The sequence below is a fragment of the Taurulus bubalis genome (genome assembly GCF_910589615.1).
Source record: "Taurulus bubalis genome assembly, chromosome: 12".
Taxonomy (NCBI): Eukaryota; Metazoa; Chordata; class Actinopteri; order Perciformes; family Cottidae; genus Taurulus; species Taurulus bubalis.
Genome location: NC_136600.1, coordinates 2,321,410 through 2,343,786, shown reverse-complemented (window position 1 = coordinate 2,343,786; position 22,377 = coordinate 2,321,410). Strand labels below are relative to the sequence as shown.

At 43.3% G+C, this 22,377-nt stretch overlaps 1 protein-coding gene across 1 annotated transcript in view; it reads left to right on the top strand.

Annotated features, from left to right (window-relative positions):
* Positions 1-227: 227 nt before the first annotated feature.
* The window catches only part of znrf2b (zinc and ring finger 2b), a 34,621-nt gene continuing 12,471 nt past the window's right edge, over positions 228-22,377 (top strand). Inside the window, exon 1 of the mRNA XM_079226978.1 lies at positions 228-633. Within this exon, the coding sequence (XP_079083104.1) occupies positions 234-633 (400 nt within the window). The 5' untranslated portion in view covers positions 228-233. The remainder of the gene's footprint in view (positions 634-22,377) is intronic.

The following is a 22,377-nucleotide window of genomic DNA, read 5'->3' as shown; positions in this document are numbered from 1 at the left end:
AGTTTTACACACCTCTCGAGCTTCTGTCACAGCCGGTCCGGTTCAACTTTTCACCCAAAAATGTCGTACTGGGTCGTAGCGTGACGCGCAACGAGTTAGTTCTGCTTTCCTCCCCCTCCCTCCCCTCCCGGTAGCGGCGCTACGTGTGTCCGGTAAATCTGGCGCACTGTCCCGCAGTGGCTCACACAGAGAGACTCTTTAATATTTCAAAAGCCGAGTCACTGGAGGTCAACATGGGGGCAAAGCAGAGCAGCCCGGCCGCTAATCCAGCTGCCAACGGGCGGACCAGAGCCTACTCCGGCTCGGACCTGCCCTCCAGCACGTCCGGCGGCGGCAGCGGGAGCCGGACCGCCGCCGTGGGAGTGCGGTACCACGCGTACGGCGCGCCCGGAGCCTCCCCCAGCACCAGCCAGCACCACGGAGCCGCCCGGGCCAGGTCCGTGGGGGGCTCCGGGACCAGACCCCAGTCCGGCATCAACATTCCCAACAGCAGCGGAGCCTACAGCTCGCAGGAGTCCGGCGGCAGCAGCCCAGAGGACGCGGAACGGGAGCGCGCCGTCGGAGGAGGGCACGAGGGTCCCCGGCTGCTGATCGGGTCTCTGCCGGCGCACCTCTCACCTCATCTGTTCGGAGGTAACAATACTAATAATAACAAAGTTTACAAAGTGCTCCACAGAGAAGCAAAGCATAGTCATACATAACTTAAATACCGGTAAACAAAAGGGACCATAAAGGCAAATTAATACAACAAAACCAAACTAATAGCCAAAAAGAGCAAATGGAATAGAAAACAAACAAACAAAAGAACTGCATAATAGATCATAAAAAGTTATTGATTCTGGGAGCCTTACCTCAAAATATAAGCAGGCATACATACAGGCATCTATATAAATGTTTATTCTTTTAATCAAACTATTGTCTCATTCATTTGTGTCATTTAAGGTTTACTGTATGCTTTGGATTCTCATTGTTTAAATACTACATTTACTCACTTTTTCATGTTTACACCAAGATTTCCCAAAATGTTTGGTCATGGAAGTCATGGAAAAGTCATGGAAACCCATTGGTCAAAATGTGTATGAACCCTGATAACAGACACCACAACTAAAATGTAGTTTAACTTATTTGGATTTGTGTCTTTGTTAGTTTTGTAAGCTGTGTAAGTAGTTGTTTTTGGTCTAATTTACTGTCTAAAGAAGACTTACATCCTTTATAGGCCTAAAACAGTGGAATCAGCCAACTAACTGTGTGTTAGCTTTATGAAATGGTCAAATTCCCCCAGGTTACTAAAACTGTGGAACAAATTGATTTCCAACCAAAGTGTGACTCCTCACTAAACCAGGTACTAGACCAGGTTAGACCAGGTACTTTCCCATCGGGCCACAGGAGTCCATCCTTCATTGGAAAAAGTCTGCCTCAAACCTCGGCGTTATAAAAAAGGCAGGCAGTTCATCCACGTCCACAAAGACAACAGCGAGGTGATCGTCTCTATTACAACACCATGTATTGACTACGTTGGGGATTTGTGCTGTTGAGGGGACAAAACATTCAACATCAAATACAGCCAACCGTTATAAAAGTGCTAGTTTAGGACTAGGGATGGGTATCGTTTGGGTTTTTTCCGATACCGGTGCTAAACTGAAACTTTTAAAACGATACCGGTGCCTAAACGATGCCTGAACCGATACTTTTTTTATTGCCAAGGCAATTTTTTTTCTTCAAATTGAACAATATTATGAACTGTTTAAAGTATACTATAGATATAAATAAATAAATAAGTACATACAAAACACTTGAGCACATTTCTTAAAGAAACTGATATAAGAAACTGATATAAAACAAATCAGATAAAAATCATTGTGACACACAAGTAACATTGGGAATTTAACCTAAAAATAAAAAATAGTGTGACATATATGCACGATATGAAAATGAATTAGGATCTGATCAGTTCATTTAGTTCAATGATATTTAGCTGACATATTTTATATTGTTCAACCCAAAGCATATTAAAACAAATGTAAACCCAACAAATCATGTTCTAATTATGTCATTATGAATCTTTTTTTTTTTTTTACCATTAACGCCCAATGTGACATATATGTAACATTTCAAATATTTAACACTATTTTGAAAACAATGTCAGAAATGTGTTCCGTGTGGTCTATTTAACCTGTATTATGTCCCCCATCATGTTCCTTGAAGGAGAAATGGGTTCTTATGGGTTAAAGCAGGAATACATCTATATTTCATTGTCTTGTATTCCACAATCCAGAGACTTTAAAGCCAATGCTACAGATCTGGCAGCATATGAATTAGGAGCATATGCATGCAGTGTGTACCTGAGCTCCGTCATGGGAAAGAGAGCCTGGCTCTTTATTGTTGGACAGCTTCTTCTGTTTCTGCTCGTATCAGAACACATGTGTTGCGTTTTCAAAGTAAGATGATGACAAATAGGTTTAAGTGACAGCTCTCTTTACTTAAGGGCTGGGCGTCAAGTCAATATGAGTATTCATCGTCTCTCAATGGGATCAGATATTAAGATATCGTGATACTCAATTACATTGATTATAACAAGCACGTACTCGCTCACGCTTCTCCCGAAACTCTGACAATTTTGCACTAAAGTTTTTCATTAAATGGTCAAATACTCCGTACTTTAATTAGTTAAGTATTCAATTCACAGAAGATTTAACAAAACCATGTGGTTATTTCATGCAGACTATTAATTAATTGAATCACAAAAAAACAGCTATATTTGCTCTGGAGGCGAGAGGAACTGACCGTTATCATGAACTCTGTCTGGAAGCTGCAGCGGTAAACTTTAGAAAACACAGAGCCTTCTTCTACCGGTACTTTGATTAACTGTCTAGAACCATCAGTTCGGTCTACGCGACAGTTTCAGAACGGGCTATTTGAAATCAGTCGGTGCAGCAGAGCCAAAGGTAAAACATTGTTTCGGCAACTATTTGGAGAATAATTGACACTCCTTCAATCAGCAGCCATTGAAAGCAGCAACATGGATGTATGTCTAGATGCAAAAAAACAAATGCACTGCTGTCAATTCCATTAATTATGTGACAAGTTTATGATTGTGACAGTAATGCTGCGTTCACACCAAAAGCGTTGCGAATTAGTCGCGCGAGTAGATTACATGCAAAGTCAAAGCTGTTGTGGGACTACGGATAATATTATGAACCCAGACACCATGGAGTTTGATGATCTGACGTTTGTGGGACTTACACAACAAGTATAAAGCAGAACTAGTGGTTATTTACATGGTGGATGGCGGAAATGGAAAATGTTTTTACGGAGATAAGCCATGGAAAAGCCGCGCACCCTAATAATAATATAATAATTCCATAATTCCACCTTGTCAACCGGATCTATACTCAAAAAGTACCGAGGTGCTCACTCGGAAGCAACGCTGTGCTGATGCATCTTCCACAGACTGATGGAGACGCTGGCCAGTGACGGAGTGGCTCCTGCTGGCTTTAATGGCGCTCATGTGTGAGGAGGATGAGTCACCGTGCGAGTTGAGCCCAGCATTGTGACGATAAACAGAGCGATGATCCTCGTGAACGTCGTCTTGAGTTCGTTGATCATCGCTGTGTACGGACGACTCGAGTAGATATTTCTCCTTCGACTGAATTCTGCTTCACAATGATAGGAAGAGCCGACATCGAAGAATCAACTATGGTTTCTTGTTGAACTCAAGTGGTGGAAAGTGTTTGCTCACAGAGGAAAAGCAAAAAGCGAAAAAAGCAAAAAGTCTGAATAAAACAATAGATTGATTTAGCGTTGCCCGGAAAGTGGATGAGAGCAGGTGGCTACAGCCGGAAGGAGTGACGAAACGCTGCAGGCACGTTGGACAGCTTCCAGCAGAATAAAGACCGTGCTCAGGGGATGAGTGGTCGTCCAGTAACCACAAAGTAGCCGGTTCGATCCCCAGTCCCCCCATAGCGCATGTGTTGAAGTGTCCCTGAGCAAGACACTGAACCCCTAGCTGCTCCTCGGGCGCCTCATAGGGCACACTGTCTGGAACATTTATCAGATCCTTAAAATCAAGAGTTATTTATGACACACATCTCTCTAGCCTTTACGGAGTCACCAATGAGTGTTGCTTAAATGATGTTCAGTCTATGGTAATAAAATGCCTGATGTCTGATATATTTCTGACGGCATTTATTGGTCAGCTTTCATACTGTATTTATTAAATAGTTGTCCAACTATCAAACTCTGACTCCACTAAGCCTGAACTCTGACTCTACTAACCCTCAACTCTGACTCCACTAAGCCTGAACTCTGACTATACTAACCCTGAACTCTGACTCCACTAAGCCTGAACTCTGACTCCACTAAGCCTGAACTCTGACTCTACTAACCCTCAACTCTGACTCCACTAAGCCTGAACTCTGACTATACTAACCCTGAACTCTGACTCCACTAACCCTGAACTCTGACTCCACTAAGCCTGAACTCTGACTTCACTAACCCTAAACTCTGACTCCACTAATCCTGAACTCTGACTCCACTAACCCTGAACTCTGACTCCACTAACCCTGAACTCTGACTCCACTAACCCTGAACTCTGACTCCACTAACCCTGAACTCTGACTCCACTAATCTTGAACTCTGACTCCACTAATCTTGAACTCTGACTCCACTAACCCTGAACTCTGACTCCACTAACCCTAAACTCTGACTCCACTAATCCTGAACTCTGACTCCACTAACCTTGAACTCTGACTCCACTAACCCTGAACTCTGACTCCACTCAACCTGAACTCTGACTCTACTAATCTTGAACTCTGACTCCATTAACCCTGAACTCTGACTCCACTAAGCCTGACCGCTGACTCCACTAAGCCTGACCTCTGACTCCACTAAGCCTGAACTCTAACTCCACTAAGCCTGAACTCTGACTTCACTAACCTTAAACTCTGACTCCACTAACCTTGAACTCGGACTACATTAATCCTGAACTCTGACTCCACTAAGCCTGAACTCTGACTCCACTAATCTTGAACTCTGACTCCACTAACCCTGAACTCTGACTCCACTAACCCTAAACTCTGACTCCACTAATCCTGAACTCTGACTCCACTAACCCTGAACTCTGACTCCACTAACCCTGAACTCTGACTCCACTAATCTTGAACTCTGACTCCATTAACCCTGAACTCTGACTCCACTAACCTTAAACTCTGACTCCACTAAGCCTGACCTCTGACTCCACTAAGCCTGAACTCTGACTCCACTAAGCCTGAACTCTGACTTCACTAACCTTAAACTCTGACTTCACTAACCTTAAACTCTGACTCCACTAACCTTAAACTCTGACTCCACTAACCCTGAACTCTGACTCCACTAAGTCTGAACTCTGACTCCACTAAGCCTGAAATGGGAAAACTTGAGTTGTCGGTTCCGGAACAGCTGATCTGAGTTTTTTCACCCCGAGTTAAACTCTTGTGTGGTGAAAGAAAAACGCCATCAATAGAGCTCTGATACCATGATTCACCATGGCAACAAGTAAATGAAAGGCAGAGAGTCTATTTTAATCACGTGCACCTAGAGATATTAATGTAAGATCATGTAATATATGGACTGTGCACATTTTCAGAGCCATAGTCCGAGAGGGGAGAAGTGTCAATGAGTGAAAACAAAGTTTCATTCAGTATTGTCCAATCATTTATTATTTACCAGACTTGCATTTTAAATGTATTTGTTCAGCTTTAATCGGACAAGAACAAAACACAGGACTGTTGACGAAAACATAGAATTAAAGAATATAGAGTTAGACATCCATTTGGATCTTGACTCCACCGCCTTCAGTGACTTTATTTCATCTAAATCAACACATGAAGTCAATGTAAACACCGCCACTGGAAAGCTGTTCAAACAAGTTCACAATAAGCTCCTTTAAAAAAAAAAACCTTGACCTAAAAACCCAGAGTTTCCCTCACCTCAGGGACAGTTTTCTCTCAATCCACTTTCTGAAACGGGACCCTGTTTGTGCCGTTTGCACCGTTGGCTTCTAGCCGCCAGCTCAGCCATGATCACCATGTTGAGAGCCATGTGGAGGCAATCCCTTAATCGTAGATTTGTTCTGAATGTAACCTTTTAACCTTGTGACCTGGAAAGAAATGCAGCCGCGAAAAGTGAAACCAAATCTATTTTTGGAGAAATGCAACCCGACATCATCGCGCTGCGGTGGCTAATCATGTGACCGGCGATCCAGAGCTGTCCAACCCGGCCGTGAGACAACAAAAGAGGCCCATCACTGTGCAGTAGTTTGGGGTTAACGGGCCATCAGCAGGTTACAACCAATACCGCTGCACAACCCTGTGCTAACCGCCACAGCACAGCATGCAGATTAAGACAGGCGTGTGGTCATTTTAGTTTTTTTAATAAATGCTCGGACAAGTACCGCGGCGCATATACATTTATCTCTTAACAGTATTTTGTTCTGGATTGTCTAGATATCGACTCAGGTGATATGTGATGTGTCCATCATCCCACAGTCCCTTTAGTCATGCTATTTATTTAAGCACATTTCATGGAGCGCTTCATATCATGCAAGGGAGTGTATGAACTAAAACAAGCACATGCAGCACACATCCAGCAGGTTGGGTACACAGGTTACACACTCTTTGGTTTGCTTCCTCCGTAATGGTGCATCAGGGATGAATCAATAGTGAGCACACACACACATACACACGCACGCATGTGTCTGCAGCTTGTGTTAGCAGGTGATGTGGTGTATCTGTTTATGGTGTTGGCTCAGAATTGAACAGCCTAAAAAATCTGAAAGAAATGCAGCAGAGCAGCTTCTTAACATCCAAGACGACAACTAACTGGATTGTCAGTTTGCTCAGTGGAGCGTGCTGAACGCTGATGATGCACGGACGCCTGAGAAATCCAGATTAAGGTTCACCTGCACCGATCAATTCTACACAACAATCTGATGAATAGCCAAGCAAGGCCTGTACATTTCTCTGTGTGTGTGTGTGTGTGTGTGTGTGTGTGTGTGTGTGTGTGTGTGTGTGTGTGTGTGTGTGTGTGTGTGTGTGTGTGTGTGAGTGAGTGAGTGAGTGAGTGAGTGAGTGAGTGAGTGAGTGAGTGAGTGAGTGAGTGAGTGAGTGAGGAGGGAGATATAGTGTGTGTGTGGGTAGTCTAGTTGATTTAAGGCAGTGGTTCTCAAACTTTTTCTGTCACGCCCCACTTTGGAAGAAGAAAAATGTTCGGGTCCCACTGCCCCAACAAAATTGTAACAAAATGGTCCAACGTTTTGTGACTCCTCCATTCGTGCTTTTTCAAATAATAGAATAAAGAAAATTGAAATCCCTTTCAAGTAAACCAGATTGCTCCATCAGACAAAAACTAATAACATGTGCAACCACTTTGTTAGAACAATGTAAATACAGTTCTATCTGTGCAAAAAATCACTAATATTTGTCAAACAAAATACTTATTGTGGCTGCAAATAATCTGTTTTACACTGAATATATTTTACAACAATAATGTTCAACCTGTGCAAAACAGAATGAGTGCAGATATGTGAGCTATCATGTTGTATCAGTATTAGTGGCTGCAGTGAGCTGCTTTCCTCTACACATATTTTTAAAACGGGGTTGTAGGTTTAGCATCTCAATTCATGGTCAATGTTGAACTTAGATCTGTTTTCTGTTTTGAGAGACGCAACAGCAGAAAAGACAACCTCACAGAGATCTCACGGAGGCTTTTAGCAAAACGCAGCGTAACCTGTTAACGGAGTAACGTAAGCATTTCCATGAAAGTACAGGCATTTCGCCATGTATTTATTAATGAGGTTTTATGTCCGTGTACTTTGTACTTTTGTACTATGTAAAGTTATCATGTTCATGGGGAGAGTGGTCGTCCTGAAACCACAAGGTAGCGGTTCATCCTTGTTCTCTCTATAGTTTCATGTTGAAGTGTCCTTGAGACACTGAAGCCCCAGTGCTTCACATCAGCACACTGCTCCTTAATTACTAAGGATGGTAAAATGCAGAGAATAATTTCCCCACTGTGGGATTAATAAAGGATTTTATATATATATATATATATATATATATATATATGTATATGTATAAAAAAACAAAAATCATCAGCACCACCTGTAATACCTCCGTGCCCCACTAGAGGGTCGCGCCCCATAGTTTGATAGGGGTGGGAATCACCAGAGGTCCCACGATTCGATTTTATCACGATACTTGGGTCCCGATTCGATACTATCACGATACTATCACGATTCTGCGATATATTGAGTATTGCGATTTTATTCCCTTTTTTTCACCGCATATTGTCCCCAAAGGAAAACTTTGTCAACATATTGTATCTAAGAAGATAACATTTTCAGTCTGTTCATCTCACTTCAATCATTTTTATTGCAGCAAAATGTGATTGTCAATCCGACAAACTGACCAACACTTTCATAAATGTTGCACCTGACAAACTGAACTGCTTGTGTTACAGTCTGCATAGTCGCGTCATTCAAGCTGGATGCGCCAGAGAGAGGGCGGGGCTTATCTCTGTGGTTTATCGCCGTGCAAAGAGTTTCCATTTCTGCCGTCCACCATGAAAATAACTACTATTTCTGCGTTATACTTGTTGTGGAAATCCCAAAGAGCATCAAACGGCGTCGTGTCTGAGTTCATAATATTACTTCTCCAGGAACTGCGTCGGGATAACGGTGTTACGGATTAGCAGGTGGCCATGTTAACTGGCGACTTTCGCCGGAAGTCACCAGTTAACACGGCCGCTTGTTAATCCGTACCACCGGCCGCTTCCAGCGCTACGAGAGCACCAGCAGCCAGTTTGATTCATGCTGAGTTAACGTCTTTGACCAGCGCCGTGTCGCGGACTTTGTCCTGTGCGCCGTGCAACAGCTGTGCAGCAGCGCCGCTACGAGTGACAGGAAGTCCAGACGTTTGATTTACACGCGGACGGCGCATTTCTCATTTCTTTCTCCGATGCCTCTCATAATTGATTACATAAAAAAAAGATTGATACTTGGCTTCCGTGTATCGATACAATATCACCACGCAAACTGTCGCAATACTATGCTGAATCGATTTATCTCTCTTAACTCTAGTGGCATCTATCAAGCTATAAGATTGAGATACGTTTGGTTTTTATCTGCCCAGTGTTTGAGATGTCTGTCTCTAATATGCATCCACACAAAGACTATAGAGGGGAACAGAATGTCATTTGTGGGTCTCTCGTCAGGATGAATATAATGTTTTTTTTTTTTTTGAGTAAACACATTCATTCAATGACGCCAAAAAGGACTGCCGCTGTCGTTGTCCACCGCTCGCTGGCCAACTCGCTCCAACTCGCTCCAACTGATCAGCGAGTGGTGAGCATCTGTTTGTACGTTGGTACATAGAGGGTGTTGGGAAGCCAGGGGAATGTAGGTGAAAAAAGAAAAAAGAGAGGAGGGTCTGTCTCTTCCTGTTTTTTTTTAATGTAGCGACGGAGTTTCTTCTTGTTGTGATAGTGGGCGAGCTGTAGCATGCAGTTTGGCGGTGTGATTTTATAAATGTACAATTATTAGTGTTACGAGTTGTTGATGTGTCACAAACTGTTGTGTCATGGTGTTTTACCTGTTAAAGAGCGTTAGTTGTGGGTTATTAATTGTTGTTATAACTATGAGTAAAGTTATAACCATGACACGTAAGTAGCTCAGACCGCTGCGCCCTCAGCGGTGAAAAATACATTTTGCTGCCTGCCAAAGAGCGACAACAGTTGTTACGGGTATATGAAAAATTCATACCGTATGGAAATTTGAAACCGGTATACCGCTTGAACCGTTATATCGCCCAGCCCTACCCTCAGCTTTGACATAATCACAGCCTGTCGTGAGCTACTGCTTTTATAAAACGGGCCATCAAGTATGGCACTGTGGACGCTATAGACACATTCTAATTAAAAAAATGTTGGAAATGGAGTTCAATCTGAAATAGTCCGTCCTGGGATGGTTGCCTGCACATAAGGGGGTTGCTATGGAACTTACACTAGTAACTATCATATTCATCTTTTCATCACAGGCTAGCGATATATTAATTTCATTATCTGCCTATTATCTGTCAACATTAATACGGCTGGATTTTTGCTGGTATTAATGCTGCGTTCACACCAAGTTCATCAGAATTCATCACCGCGAGTAGATTACATGCAAAGTCAATGCACAGACGCGAATGGTTGCGAAAAAGCACATTTTCAACAAGTATAAAGCAGAACTAGTGGTTATTTCCATGGCGGATGGCGGAAACAGTAACTCTTTTCACGGAAATAAGCCACATAGTTAAGCCACGCCCCCTTTCAGGCATGAGTAATATTCGCAACGTGTTTGGTGTGAACGCAGCATTATTGTCGAGCGAGTAAACTGATGCGAGTAAAGCGTTGAACGCAGCATTAGGAATGGTATAACAAAACTGAGTGTTAATTTAGATACACTGAGAAAATATCGTCTAAGTTGGTAATGTTGCACAGAGAGACAGTAGCATTTGCAGAGAACATTGAAACAGGCCCACGTCTCTTGTGTCATACACCCCCATCCTCAATACTAGCTAACTCACACTCACAATGAAGCCTATAAATTCATCAGTCTGTTGTGTGGGTCTGAACATTTTGGCTCTACAGTTCAGTCAGGAAATGGCAGCGAGACGACTGAAGACATTGCTCGCCTTAGAGTAGAGCTTTGCCTTCCAGATAACAGCAGCAACCATTTACATGCACAAAATAAATATCCTGGGAGTAAACAAGGGCCTGGGTTGAACTCTGGATGTCTTCAAATCTAATCATGCAATTTACAAACCCTAAGAAAAGCTTATAACAGCTATAGAGCAGACTGTGTTCCTGTTGTTAAAACAGAACACATTTAAAAGTGTACTGGGAGATAATGTCATAGTCCAAAGTCCGTAACCATTATGTGTGGGCTGGTTGTGAAATATCTGTCCCAGTTGGACCGGTTTTACCAAATGGATACAGATCTAAATGTGGCAAACCTTTGATTCCATGGATGTGCTCACAGTCGGCTGCGCTCTGACTGAGGAACAGGACTTAAGCACCTTTTGATGGACCTTTTACGAGTGCAATCAAATATTTTTCATCTGCAGTACATCTTGTCACTTCCTGTGTCCTCTTTTCCGTCAAAAAGTAATTATAGCTGGGTCAGAGGTTTGCTATAGATTCTCTGAATCCTGTTCTGTGCATTTCTCTCGATAACAAAAGCAATACCAGCGGTCCTCTATTTTCACAACAAACCGCCATCTATTCCCCACAGTACCTCCTATATGTATGACTGCCAGGAGCCCACGGAGGAAGCACAACGTGACAGTCGCATCTCTGCAGTGTTGCTATCCTGCTGTGATTATTATTTATCTGGCTGGCAACGCTACATATTAGTCCACTTTCCGATCATAACACGCCATCATCTATCTGCATTTTACTGAGCATATTCATGAGATATACCCTCTTTGAATTTTAAGACCTGATGCTTTTATTTTAATAACCTCAAAGCAATAAAACAACCACACGGTCAGTATAATGTAATAATCACGACAGGCCTTTATGTTACTGAGTGCTTTCTAAGATGCCACCGACGGATGCTGCTGCACACCAGGAGGTATCGTCTGAACTGGTCACTTTTTATAGGAATGTACCGACTCCTTGTTGGTAGCAGGCGCTCATGAACTCTAGATAATGATTGACAGGGGCCTGCTGTAGTTACCTATTAACCCTGTCAGCTAGCATTGCAGACATGGCCTTGAAGGACAAAATCATATATTTAGAATGTTTACATTTTGTGTACTCATATATTTAGTGGTCATGATGCAAAGAGAATAACATATTGTAAGCCATGTAAAGGAGCGCTGCAGTATCTTTCTAGAAGTGAGTCCTTAAAGGGACGGTTTACCAGTTTCTTATGTGTATGCTGTCTGGAATTTATTTCTCATGAGGACTACATTTACCATCAGAGTGCATGCTGTATTGAAGGAGAAAGTGGATCTCTCCTGCTGCGCCTACTTTTACCAGGATGCATTGCGCGTGAGCTTGCGGCATTACAATATGCTCGTTCTAAAGAGCTACTTCTCGCCTGGAATCCAGAGGAGAGCAGCGGCAGCAGTAGGAGGCGGTGACAAAAAACTGCGGTCAAGTCGGACAGTTTTCAGCTGCCTTCAAAGTAAACACAGGAAGTCACAGAAAAAAAGACTTCCTGTTAGTTCCGAACTTTAGGCTTCTTGTAGTTTACAGATCACGTTTGGATTTATTCATGTGTGTTTATAAATATATATTTATGTGGAAATGTGTGTGTAGCTGCATCCTTTGTTCTTTTTATGTCTGCCTGTGAAATACATTACTACTAGTTTTGATGTGTGTTGTATGAATATGCTTAATTATTATCAACCACACAAGATGTATTTTTAGATTAAACATGAGACTAATAGTCAACAATCGAGCGTTAAGTATTACAACTACACATAAAATAAGTATTTTCTCCAACACGTGGTGTTTGCTGTCAGATCTAAGAGCCAATCAGCTCTCTGATGTGGGACAGCAGGTGTTTCCCATCATGCACTGGGCCATGCAGTCAGTGGAGAGCTACTGCGGCGCCTGGCTCTAAAATCGGCGGCCGCCTTGCTCTCGTGAGAGTATCGTTAACCACGCGTGCATGACATCAGAGCAAGTCGGACACAAATCTACTCGGCATGCATTGCGCGCCGATCGATTCTGATCAGAACTGGCTCATCTCCAACTAACCTATTGTCTTAGCTTTTTTTGATGAACAAACAAAAATGTCAATACACAAAGACAAAATAACGCATATTCTTACACCTAAGCAGAAAATACAACATACTCCTTCTGACTTCAAGTTCCCTTCTTCCAGAAACGGGATAAAAACTAAATATAATAAAAAACAAAGTAAACAAAAAGCTCAGGTACGTGAGACCGCTACAAAAAGAAAGAAGTGTTTGTAGGAGAACTTGAGTATGGCTTTGATGCTCAACAGTCTGCAAAGATCTAAAGCCAGACTGGAGCTGCTTGAGAGGCCGTGTTCCATAACTGATCATTCACAAGGACGCAGTGATCAGAAGCCGGCGAGCGTCCTCATCCTGAGACCATGAATGTTGTGTCTTAAACGTCCAGCGGTCAGACCGAGGCTTTACAGCTGGTGTTCGTGGCTGAGCTGGTCCAGGTTAGCCAAGTCTATTTTGACGAATAAGCCGGCGGCCACCTAACCCGCTCTCCTAATCTCTTTGTCTGAATGCAGCAGATGTGTGCTGGTGTCTCCCTGCATAGCGTAGCAGCTGGGACTCCTGCAGCTTTCTGAAGACCTCTTTGAAGCTTCGCTCCCTCCTTCCTTAGTAGTTGGAGCATACGTCTGGATAGTAGTGGGCTGGATCATCGGTTCTGCTTAGTCTGAAGCATACTGCCGCTTCAACTGGTCTGTGAGACGCGTTGTCCAATCATAGTGGAAATAAAAAAAGGATTTTTAGCTTTTTCCCACCTGACGGTGTGGTGAAAGGCCCAGCCCCATATGAGGTTTCCAAAGCTGTGGGACCGGCTTCCTCTATTTTGGACTCTGGCTCTCTCTTCGTTTTCCTGACCGGCCGGTGCTGTTGAAGCTGTTTGCGATTGGCCAGCGACACACAATGTTTAACTCAACATGAGAGAGTACTTTGCCACTGATGCTGCTGTGACCGAGCATTTGGTCATGGACCTCAGCAGCTGCTACCTCCTGAGTATTGAAGGAACTATGACTCCTGCAGGTGGACCAAGAAGGAGCAGGTTCTTACTGCAGTGTACTTCTAACTAATGCAGCGACCACGTTTCCTAGGACTGTTTGGGTAGCGTAGCTACTTTCAGTATAGTGTCAAGTTTTTTTTAACTGAAGGAATTCGGGTGCAGGTCCTCGTTATGAGCGTCTGTTGTCGGCAATCAGACTCTCGCTGCCCCACCGAGAGCTGCAGGAAGGGGTCCTAAAACTCAGACGGGAGTCGGCATCTTTGCACTTCAGGTTCGCTCGTAATGAAGTCGATGTGTTTTTGGTTGGTACGAACGTACCGTGCTGCGAACAGATCAGATCCAATCTACATCCAGGACATGGTAAAACCTCAGTCGTGAGCTAAAAACACATCTTTTCCGACTTCACCTTGAATAAGGAAAGTAGCACCGTAGTAGCACTTTAGTGGCAGTTAAATGTTACTTACTGATAACACTTTGTAGTTTGACTTTATTGAAGAAATTGTACTTTCTTGATTCTTGATTTCTTGGTTCTGAGTTTGTACTCATGGGTGAATACACTTATTGTAATTCGCTTTGGATAAAAGCGTCAGCTAAATGAAATGTAATGTAATACAACAAAAACAACCACCTGTCAGTAATTACCTGGTGTAGTTTGAAGCGTTTGGCCAAAGCGGTTTCAACACACATCCTCACTGGAGCGCACGGACCGCACAGTCACCTTCTGGGAAATGAGTTCATATCGACGTTGAAAGGTTTGGCCTCCACAGAGAGAGAGACACCGTGGCAGCTCACACAGAGAACAAGTGAAAGTGATCATTATGAGCTATTACTAGCTCTCGGTGAAAGTAAGCTAGTTGTAGAGTGTTAAAGCGGTGGTGTTGTAATTATGATACAATCAGCTGCTTTGAGCTGTTTCATTGTGTTCCTGAACCGATACCGTCAGCACTGCACACACACACACACACACACACACACACACAGTGCAGTCTAGTAGTGTGTTTACCAGACCAGCCAGGCTAGATTCACTGTGTCCGGTGGGTTCAGGGCCTGTTGTGGAAACACTCACACAGCCATGCCCCGGCCACATGCACAACCTAAAGAGCCAGTCAGCGGCCACTTAAAGCCTTTGCTTTGTTTGCCAGCCGTCTGTTTCTCTTTTTCTTTTTACCCCGCCCGTTGCTATTTTTCTTAAGTGTTGTCCATCTGCCGAGTCTCAGATGGCAGATGATTAACAGCACACACCACCTGGTGGAACCTTCACTGTCACTTCTTCACACCGGCGTGGCGGAAGTAGAGATGGTGGAAACCTCCGTGGATACATTTGTTTTAGGTGAATGTCAACCTTTTCACAGTTTTCATTATTCCAAATGTGTCTCACTTTATTTCCTGTTGCAGTGTATTGCTATACTCAACATGACATACTAACATGCTGTTAGGTGGGGTGTGGTGTTGAGGACCCAAATGCACAGACGCAGCAGTTCAAGTTCCAAGGGCGGACTTTATTGCGACAAAACAAAACACAACGAATAGACAAACTAATACCAACGGTAATGTCCAGCGAACACAGGAGATCCACCTCTCCTGCGCCAGAGTCGGGAGGGCAACTCAACCGCTCTTGCGAAGGCTGCTCTTGAAGCACGCCGGACGGATTACGCTCCAGAGTCGGGAGGGCAACTCAACCGCTTTTGTAGTCAATGCTCTTGAAGCACGCCAGACTGATTCCGCTCAAGGGTCGGGAGGGCAACTCAACCGCTCTTGTGATCCACTCTCACCTGAAGAAGCAGACCAGACTGGAACTGGAACAACCCGACAAATGAGCCAGGTACGCAGTGGTCCCTAAATCACCTGCCGGTGATCAAGGCAATGCACAACAGCTGGGATGAAGGAGAGGGGCGTGGCAGTGGGCGGAAACCGGGGGTGGAGACTTACGAGCAGACAGGGAATCCAACACATGCTATTCAAATGCCTGGAAGTTTGCAAAGAATTTGCAGCGATGCTGGTGTTCAAAGTCCATGTGTTGCTTCTAGTAACTGTTTTGGTACCACAAGTTGGGGGGTGGGGGGCTGGAGTCAGACATACTATCATCATGTACACATGGTAGCTTTATTTACTTTTAAAAGAACAGTTCTTCTGATTCGCTTTGTTGCAGAGACTGATGGGACTTTCCCACTCTCATGTCTGTGTCAGATCAGATGTGCTAAGATGTGTTTCCCAGGGAACTTTATCTGTTCCACGCCGCTGCATCACACAATACACTTGCTAGCAACGTTTTCAACCTGCACATGCCGTGTTAGTGAGCTGTCGATGTGGACACCAAGATGTGTGTATGAAGAGACCTAATCCACAGGTACATTGTGAATGCTTAGTTCTCCAGCGCAGGTTTTTAAGAGGCAGGCTGGTCCTCCTACTAATCTGTCTGTAACGCTGCACTGATGGGACAGATGGGACCTTTGCTTGGTTCCATATTGGTACGTTTTGTAGAGGTCACAGTGCTAAACTGACATCAGTAATGTCCTATTGTCCTCTCCTGGCCTCATTCAACAACTGATTTAGTTCCTTTTGTACCGTTTTTAGCTCCACTCGGTCCTTATTTCTAACTGCTGCCTTTTTCCTATTAAAGCATTCCTTTAGTTATGAATGGTTTATTGTTTGAGGACACAATTATGTCCTTTTTAGTAAGTAAATTGTCCACACAGAAATGAATGTAGCCTGCTACCGTCTCTGTAGCCGCGTCGATATCTGCATCATCAAACGCGTCCCAATCTGTGCACAGGAAACCGCCTTTAAGTTTTCATATGTCACATTCTGACCACACAGTCACGGTTTTATCACGTGGACGGGGGGACACGTAAACGGCACAAACAACAACGCTACCAAACTCCCTCGTTCAGGTAAAACCGTTTCTCATTTCTGTCCACCGCCCCGTGACCACTCGTTCAGGTTGCAGCCTCACAGGGTCGGGTAGGTCCATGAGAATCGATCCCACGGAGAGAAGCACTCGGAGTGCGTCTCTGGTACAGGCGATGCGCAGCTGAGCCTCCATGCCCGCAGGTAATGTCTGGCATGGCGTACACAGTGCCCATGTGGACAGTGACAGACGGACGGATTGCGTAATTGTTGCCATGTAAACTTAGCTCGTTTATACAAAAGTAAAAATACGGAGGCGTAGTCGGACGATAGGCTATCGGACACAAACAAAGTGGTATTATGAGAGCGTTGATACTGCGTTCATGCAAGCAGAAGAGAGAGACAGGAAAACCTTTTGTTACCCCGACTTGGAAGTGTTTTTGATGCTCAATTCTGCTTTGGTTGACCCACCGCTAACCTTGTAATCCATGTAGAGTTCCACAATTAGCTACTTATGAGGGTATTAGCTCATTTTACATTAGCTGAATCGATCATTTTAGTGTAAATTTTATTCAGATGTAACTAACACGGTGTCATGTACATTCTTTCCCACGCTTTTAATTCAAATCTTTCTGGATTCTGTGAACCGACGAACGCCGTTTTGTTAAATCTGTACACGAAAAAATACTATTTGTGGTTTTAGCCGGCCGGGAGTTACGAGGTGTAACTATTTCTTGTTGCTGAAAAGCTGTTGTTTTCTGGATGGCCTTACTCGGACCTGAGTGGGATATTTGGGTCTTTTCCCCGCGGCCTCCTGGTGGTTTGTGTGTCATGCTAGTATTTACTGAGGGAGCGATGGAGAGACACACAGACTGACACCTCCTATTCTGATATCATTCCACTCTTACCCTCTCCTTGTCCCTTGTGGGCCAGGGGCCAGTACTCTGGATTAAACATGCACCAACAGGACAACCATTGAAGCATTATTGCATCATTGCTCTGCATTTGCTCCACATATTAAGTTTGCCTTTGTGGATAGAATCACCATAATACCAGCAGCTCTCTGCACTGACACATTTCAGTCAACCTCCCACCTGTTTGCACCTCTGCTCCCACATGAGCACCAAAATATCACAGACGGGCAAATTTCGAGGCCTGAAAAAGACAAAATCCGCTGCTTGTGCTGGTCGTTGCGCTGCCAGGCTCCACATGTTCACTACCTACAGCCGGCGTAACCCGCCACCGGTGATCAACGGTTCTTATTTCAACCAAACAAACTGAGTCCGCTTCGGCAAACATGAGAATGGTGCTACCTGAATGTCTCGTTCACGATCCAACCCAAACTGGTACAGAGCAAAGGCTTCATTTTCATGAACACCTTGTGTTTGTGGTGCAGAGAATACAATATACTTATAATTCATTCATAAATACACAAACTTCATTAATATTAGTATTCTTAATCACAGAAACATGTGTGCAATACTCCCTCATCAGTTGTGTGTGTGTGTGTGTGTGTGTGTGTGTGTGTGTGTGTGTGTGTGTGTGTGTGTGTGCGCGCGCAGCGCCATTGTTTTTTTTAAATAGATTCAATCATTTCCAAAACTGTTTTATCTAATGGAATGTTCAGCCTGAATCCGTATCCTATTAGACACACCTGTAAGAACAGGACTAACCACCATGAAGCACAGTGGAAACACTTTGTAATCTCCATATAGACATGAATAATCAGTAGTTATTTTACTGTTACTGTTCATTTAATTGTTAATAGTAGAAAAACTATTAAAATTTAATTTTTATGATGGTTATTATAAAGAGCCCATGCTCACTTAAGGTGGGCTGATCTTTAAGGTGATTTTATTTCTTTTAACTTTAGTCGGTTAAAATAGTTATTGTTAGTTAAATGCTGAGTTATTAATGTTATTATGTACTGGTTTTAGGAAAAAACAATGGCAGCAACTGCCTCAGGATATTTAATTTTCTACAGTCAGTGATGAAAATATATCCAGTTTTCAAACTAAGTTTTTCGAACTGCGACGGTTTTATCGAGTACTCGAATCAGTACTCTGTTTCAGCAAGTACCCAAATGTGAATACTTGTACTTTGTCTGAAAAAAAAAGTGGGATTGGTGCATCCCTAGTCTGCACACATGGTAGAGAGCAGACTGCAGACAGAGAGAGGAGGTGATGGGTGTCACCCTGCAACCATCCCAGGCAATTCTCAACTTAACAAGTTGCCTGCCTTTGTAAAACGCTGTGGGGTGCAGCCAGGCTTGTCCACGGTCAGCGAACTGATCGATAAAAGGGCGATTCATAAATCCCATTTAATATCATGGAGTGTGCTGATGAAGGGCAGAAGATAATGAACCGGGTACTCCGGGAAGCTCTCCAAACAGCAGCTCAGTGGAGGAGCGGCGATACGGTGCTAATACAGTCAGACCTGTGGAGAATGCTGCTTAACGGTGTGTTAAGATGTTGAGCTGCGGCGGTTGGCTCGCTTCCAACTCATTCAGGAGAACTTTGTCAGCACACTGAACACGAGGCAGGAGCACGGAATGGATTTTAGGACTGCTGCAGGGACGGAGTTTCCTTCAGCAAAAACTCATTCTTTGTGTGGATAAATTAGCGTTGACGTGCTCTCGGCTTTCGTTGCGTCCAGATTTGTGTTAACTGTTCTCTTTTAAGAGTTATGGAAATTAACACTTGGTGTGAGGACCGTGTTTGTCAAACCAGGGGGAAGAAATGCATCAAAAACAAAACCTCAGATAACTGAGTAAAGAGCTGTCGTGTGGCGTTGAGAATGGGACTCTCACTGAACCGGCTTCGTCAGCAGCCCAGCTATCAACCGGACCTTTCTGGAGTTGGGCTGAAAACAACCCTTCCTTTCACCAGATAGGGATGCCCAGGCCAGAGTGTCCTTGGTCGAACATCTGATCATCTCCTGGCTCAGATGGTGGCACACATAGATGGTGTTTATTCCACAACAGGCTGAATCTACGGCAGCTGGACCATCTTGGATGCTGTTGTTTCAGCCATGGTCGTGGCTAGGGCTGCAACAACGAATCGATAAAATCGATAAAAATCGATTATCAAAAGTGTTGGCAACGAATTTCATTATCGATACGTTGTGTCGCGCGATTATTACGCCGGGCAATAAGTATAAATAATAATAATAAAAAAAGAGCGGAGCAGAGCAACTGGCCGGCCAGCGTTTCTGAGATTGGAGTGAGACAAAAGCTGAGGTTGTGATGTTCTCAAAAATAGAAGATCTTTGACAAGTCGAGTCTTGGCCAATCTGCGTCTTCATGTTCCTCAAACTTGTTTTTAATGGAAGCTAGTCAGCTTGCTATCGCGTTAGCTAACGTGTTTGGGTTGTGTATTGTCGTTAAAGTTACGTTATGTTCCGTTACAGTTCAGTCTTGCTTGTAAAAAAACGTAACGTGATGAAACATGCCGTCACCCCCCGGTCTGGTTCAGTTCACGCTGTCACTCGTTAACGTTAAACCGGCACACCGGCGGATCTGGCTGCAGGTTTTTTTAATTTTTTTACTCAAAGTAGAATGAAGCAAATCACGTAGTTGGGCTTAGCCAACAACGTGACGTCGTGGTCATAAGAGACCCAGAATGAACGAGTTTAAGGAAGAGGACACTCTATATGGAGCAGTGCAGCTTCCCTCTGTCCCAGTATTTCATACATATTGATAAAGCAGGGTATGTGAATGCAGCCTCTGGAGGGATCAATTACAGTAAAAAGGGCTCACATTTGGCAGATGTAAAGCATAGATGTGTATGTGTTTAGTGTTAGTTCATTTTATTGTTTTAATTAACAGCTCAGGGATGTTCAAGGAGCAACCAGTTTGTGCACTTTCTGAAGATGTTTTGCACTGTCACTTCTGTTTTTGAATAAAGGGTTGGAAATGAACGCTTTTTTGATTAAAAACATTTTCTTATCCGATTCATCGATTAATCGAAAAAATAATCAACCGATTAATCGATTATTAAAATAATCCTTAGTTGCAGCCCTAGTCGTGGCACGGCTCCAACAACTGTTGGATGGATTGCCATGACAATTGCTCTTCAAGTTCCCGAGAGGATTAATCCTAAAGATTTTGATAATCCCTTGAGTTGTTCTCTTGCTCCACCCTGACGTTAACACTTTAGTTTTTCATCAAATAGTTTGAGAACTGTTGACTGGATTAGCGTTACATTTGGGATGGAAAGTCAGGATGAATTACAGACTCTAATCCCCTGACCATCATCAGGTCAAAATCTTTCTCTGTGCAACAGCTGTACCATGAGTTTAATGCTAATTAGCAAACATTAGCTTGTTAACACACTACATTAGATGTAAACATCGCTCCTGCTCAGGGTCTGCTGATGGTTGGTATACTGAAACTACCTACCGTCTAAACGTTTTTTCAACCGGCCATAAAAGTGCACGAGGTTTGATGTCATTAAGAACATTTTAGCTCATTGTGTTAGTGTTGCTGTCTCCACCTCCTGATCTGTGATTGATCTGTTATCTGATCTATTGATACAGTACATATCGATGGCCAATACGTCGCATGCCAACTCACGCAACTTAAACATTGTTAACATAAGTTTATGGTCTTTCAAGTCTTTCAAGTCTTCTTCAATACAGCATGATGTTCATTTAATACATTATGGTCCGAGTCAAACAGACCATAAAGCAGGGTATGCTTTAGGGCGGGCTTACTGTGATTGACAGGTCTCAACCACGGTGTTGCATGTTTTTTCTTTACTTTAACTCCTCTTTCAACCTTCTTTGCAGCCAAATGAAGAAGTACCTGAAATGAAACCATCAAAACAGTTTTTCTGAGCTCCTTACCGAAACCTAAAACTGTAGTAAGCAATGCACTGTTCTCTCCAAGCGAGTGGAAGGATCTTTTGGTCCATCAACATGTTTTGTCCCCATGCTGCTATCAGAGCAGGAAGTGAAGAGGAAGTGGGTTCTTTATTCTTCTTCTTGTTTACAGGCGTTTTGCTTTTGTTTGCGTGAAGAGAAAGAAAAAAATAATAATGTTCCATTGCCTCATCTTCCAAACATTTCCACCTTTCTTCAGTGTTTGTTTTTGAAATTTGCAACTTTTCTTGCATTTGTGCCTCAATGTAGCAGATGTTTCCGATCCTGCTTTGTTGTTTCCTTTCGGTATGTTTTCATCAAGAATGCGGATGTGAATCCCACCACAGCAGCACTCACTAAAAATAAGAGCTATTAACCAATTATTCCATCTGGTGATTGTTGTGATTTTAGGAGGAAGGTACCTTTTTAGCCCCGCAGTACCCCAAGCCCTGCAGCGCCCATTATCGGACAAGGAAATGAAAAATAAGTCAAGTGACGTTTCCTAAAGTATCTCCTGAACCACAACGCTGATTAACTTAATTTAAAATGCTGAAATACAGTAAAGCATTGTGGGAAGAGTTATAGCCGAAAAAGAAAAAAATTAACTTACCGTTAAGTTTACGTAATTACATAAACCCCGTAACATCGGCGTCATTTTCGGGCGGCGGCCGTAACGTTTACTAGATCGTTAATAAGTACACTTTACAAAGTCGGATTTCAATAAAATACACTTCTTCATAACTCTGCGAGCTTGTATGAATCGAACAAAGTATGATGGATCCTTGTGTGATATATATTAATACCTGAAAATTCGGCCGGACTGTTTTTTTTTCCTACTTTTTTTCCTACTCACTAAGACATTTTCGACGGTGCAGGCTTCCGTGATTGTGGGAGGTT